General features: G+C 57.7%; 1 protein-coding gene across 1 annotated transcript; it reads right to left on the reverse strand.

The window, feature by feature from the left end:
• Positions 1–828: 828 nt before the first annotated feature.
• On the reverse strand, positions 829–1,977 carry GNI_057110 (hypothetical protein; the record flags this gene model as incomplete). The annotated part of the gene is made up of 1 exon (XM_011131685.1): positions 829–1,977. A coding segment is annotated over one exon (1,149 nt), but the record flags the coding sequence as incomplete, so codon positions are not given.
• Between the last annotated feature and the right edge of the window lie 398 nt (positions 1,978–2,375).

Below are 2,375 nucleotides of genomic sequence, written 5' to 3' on the forward strand. Positions count from 1 at the left end.
TTCGTTCTGGCCACTGCCAATCCCTAGCCACAAACAGCTGTGAGCTGATGCTCCCTTATTTTCTTGGGTGAGGTTTACCAACAAATTGGCAGTGGCGTCGCATCCTAGTTCAGTACCTCCACTAGTTCAGTACCTCCGCTAGTTCAGTACCTCCGAGCCTAGCCCTTGCTGCAAGTCACCATCCGCCTCTGGAAAAAATTAGGGAGGTGTGGTCAAGCTGATTTTGATTTGCTCGGATTACTGAAGCATGTGAAGAGGGATAACTTGCACTCCAAAGAATCATTACACGACGAGAATGCAGCGTCTGGAGTCCTTACTGAACGCGACCAGGTTGCTCCAAAAAAAGGAACTGTCGGCCGCACTGCTCAGAATGGGACCCTGCCCAAGTGGATGTTGAAGAAGATCCTTTGGCACCGCTCCGCGCATTGAAACGACCTAGATCAGACGAGGCAACTCCGTAAGCGGGAAGTGGGCACATGGTAAGTGGTTGTCCGGAATTTTTGACTCGTGACTCGCTGGTTCCCATGAACCATCGCTCTGCGTTGGCCTTGGACACCAAGTCTGCGGATGGAGTGGCGAGGAGGATAGAGAGGAAGTGGCAGATGATAATCGGCTGGACGACGAGACCACGGATTCAGACGGGATCGGCTGTGGTGTGCGACACAGATAGCCTGACCCAGCCGATGTCAGAGTACCCCCGGGCGGTGTCATAAGAGCCTCCCCCTCTACCGATTCGCCGTCTGACACAGACTGAGTCGAGGTCATAATAGCGTAATTGTCAGAGAATGGCGGACTGCTCAACCAGCTCCCCGACGAGTGTGTGCAAACGGAAGAATCCGTGCAAAAGGATTCAGACGATTGCCCCGGACTGTTCGGTGTATGCAGCATGGACCGCATTTGATCATCCTCGTCTGTATCCTGGTCATCAGCCTTGTCTTGCTCCTCAGCCTGGTCCTCTGTCGGGTGACTGATCCTCAGTTTGGTTGATAGAGAGCGTACGGTAAAGGGCGAGTTGTTGGCTGCCTGACGGGAAATGATCTTCGCGGCGTCGAGGGAGAACGTGCGGGTCCTGTCAAGAACGCGTTTTTGGGCGTTGTGAAATGACATACAGATACAAAGAAGTCGATCAGTCCGGTCGTCGGACAAACGAGCGGGGCCAGCATCCCGAGCGGAGTCAGCACCTCGGGCGTTCAGGACGCGAGTTAGCTTTTCCAGTCCGACCGGCCCACGACCACGGCCCTTACGACCACGGCCCTTACGACCGTCCGGATCCGCGCGGACTGGAACCGAGGGGAGCAGGATGTCCCTGGCATCCACGAAATGAGTATCCAGCCTGTTGAGATAGTCGTAAAGGAACTCCAAATTGAAAATGAAGTAGCCTGCCGGCTCCGCGCTCTGAGTTCCGCACAGCCACGGCGGTAGTGGAATGTAAACCATCAGGTTATCCTGGACCAGGTCGTCTTGGACCAGGTCATCCTGGACCGGGTCCAGGGACCTAACGAAGTCCGACGGCAGGTTGTATCTTGTGGGGAACCAGGCTTGCTCGCAGGAGCCAGGAAAGACGCTCCGTGCCACGGCCGTGGCCAGGTCGGGGAAAGCCGACGTTAGGATCTCTATGCTAATCCTGGTGAGGAGGTATCTCCAGAGTGCTTGTTTGTTGTTGGAACCCGCGTTCATATGTCGTAGGGCGTGCGGAGTCGACGACGGCACACTCCCCCTCGCCTCACGACCCACCTCACGGCCAACATCACGGCGACTGTGTAGAGAAAATGTGGGCGGCGATCGATCGGCGATGAGCTCCAGTCTGGTCCAGTTCCGCAATCGGGCGTGAGCCCAGGCAGGAGACGCCGGCTGCTGCGGCAGTGCGGAGAGTGGAACGGTGATAGACAAGTCCTCTGCAGACATGAACTCAAACCACTCTACGGGACACGACGCAACCAACTCGTAAGTTGCCAGGAACAATTGCTGCCCGAACATGTTCAACTCCCCCGCGTTGCCGACTGGCTCTTGTTCTCCGTCGCCGCGAGGCTCCCTTCCCTCACCAGGCCCTAGTCCTAACCTTGGTCCTGGTCCTAGCCTTAGTCTTCGTTCCGGTCTTCGTCCCGGTCCTGGTGCCGGTCCTAGTCCCGGTCTGGGTTCCGACCCTGGTCTGTCCAAGTCGTCCAAAGCAACCACGTCCGCTACCGGAGCACTGGCGGCCAACACGCGGACTTGGTCGACGGCCGCAGGCAGAACCGCACTTAGATCGCAGACACCCGCACTGGCCGGCTGCAAGGACAGGCCGCCTGGAGCGACCCAGGCCGCGACACCGGGTGCCGTCTCCTGCAGCGCCTGTGTACGGAGCGCCTCGCCTGCCCCCAACCCGAAATCTATTG

Source organism: Gregarina niphandrodes (genome assembly GCF_000223845.1).
Source record: "Gregarina niphandrodes unplaced genomic scaffold scaffold00008, whole genome shotgun sequence".
Lineage (NCBI taxonomy): Eukaryota > Apicomplexa > Conoidasida > Eugregarinorida > Gregarinidae > Gregarina > Gregarina niphandrodes.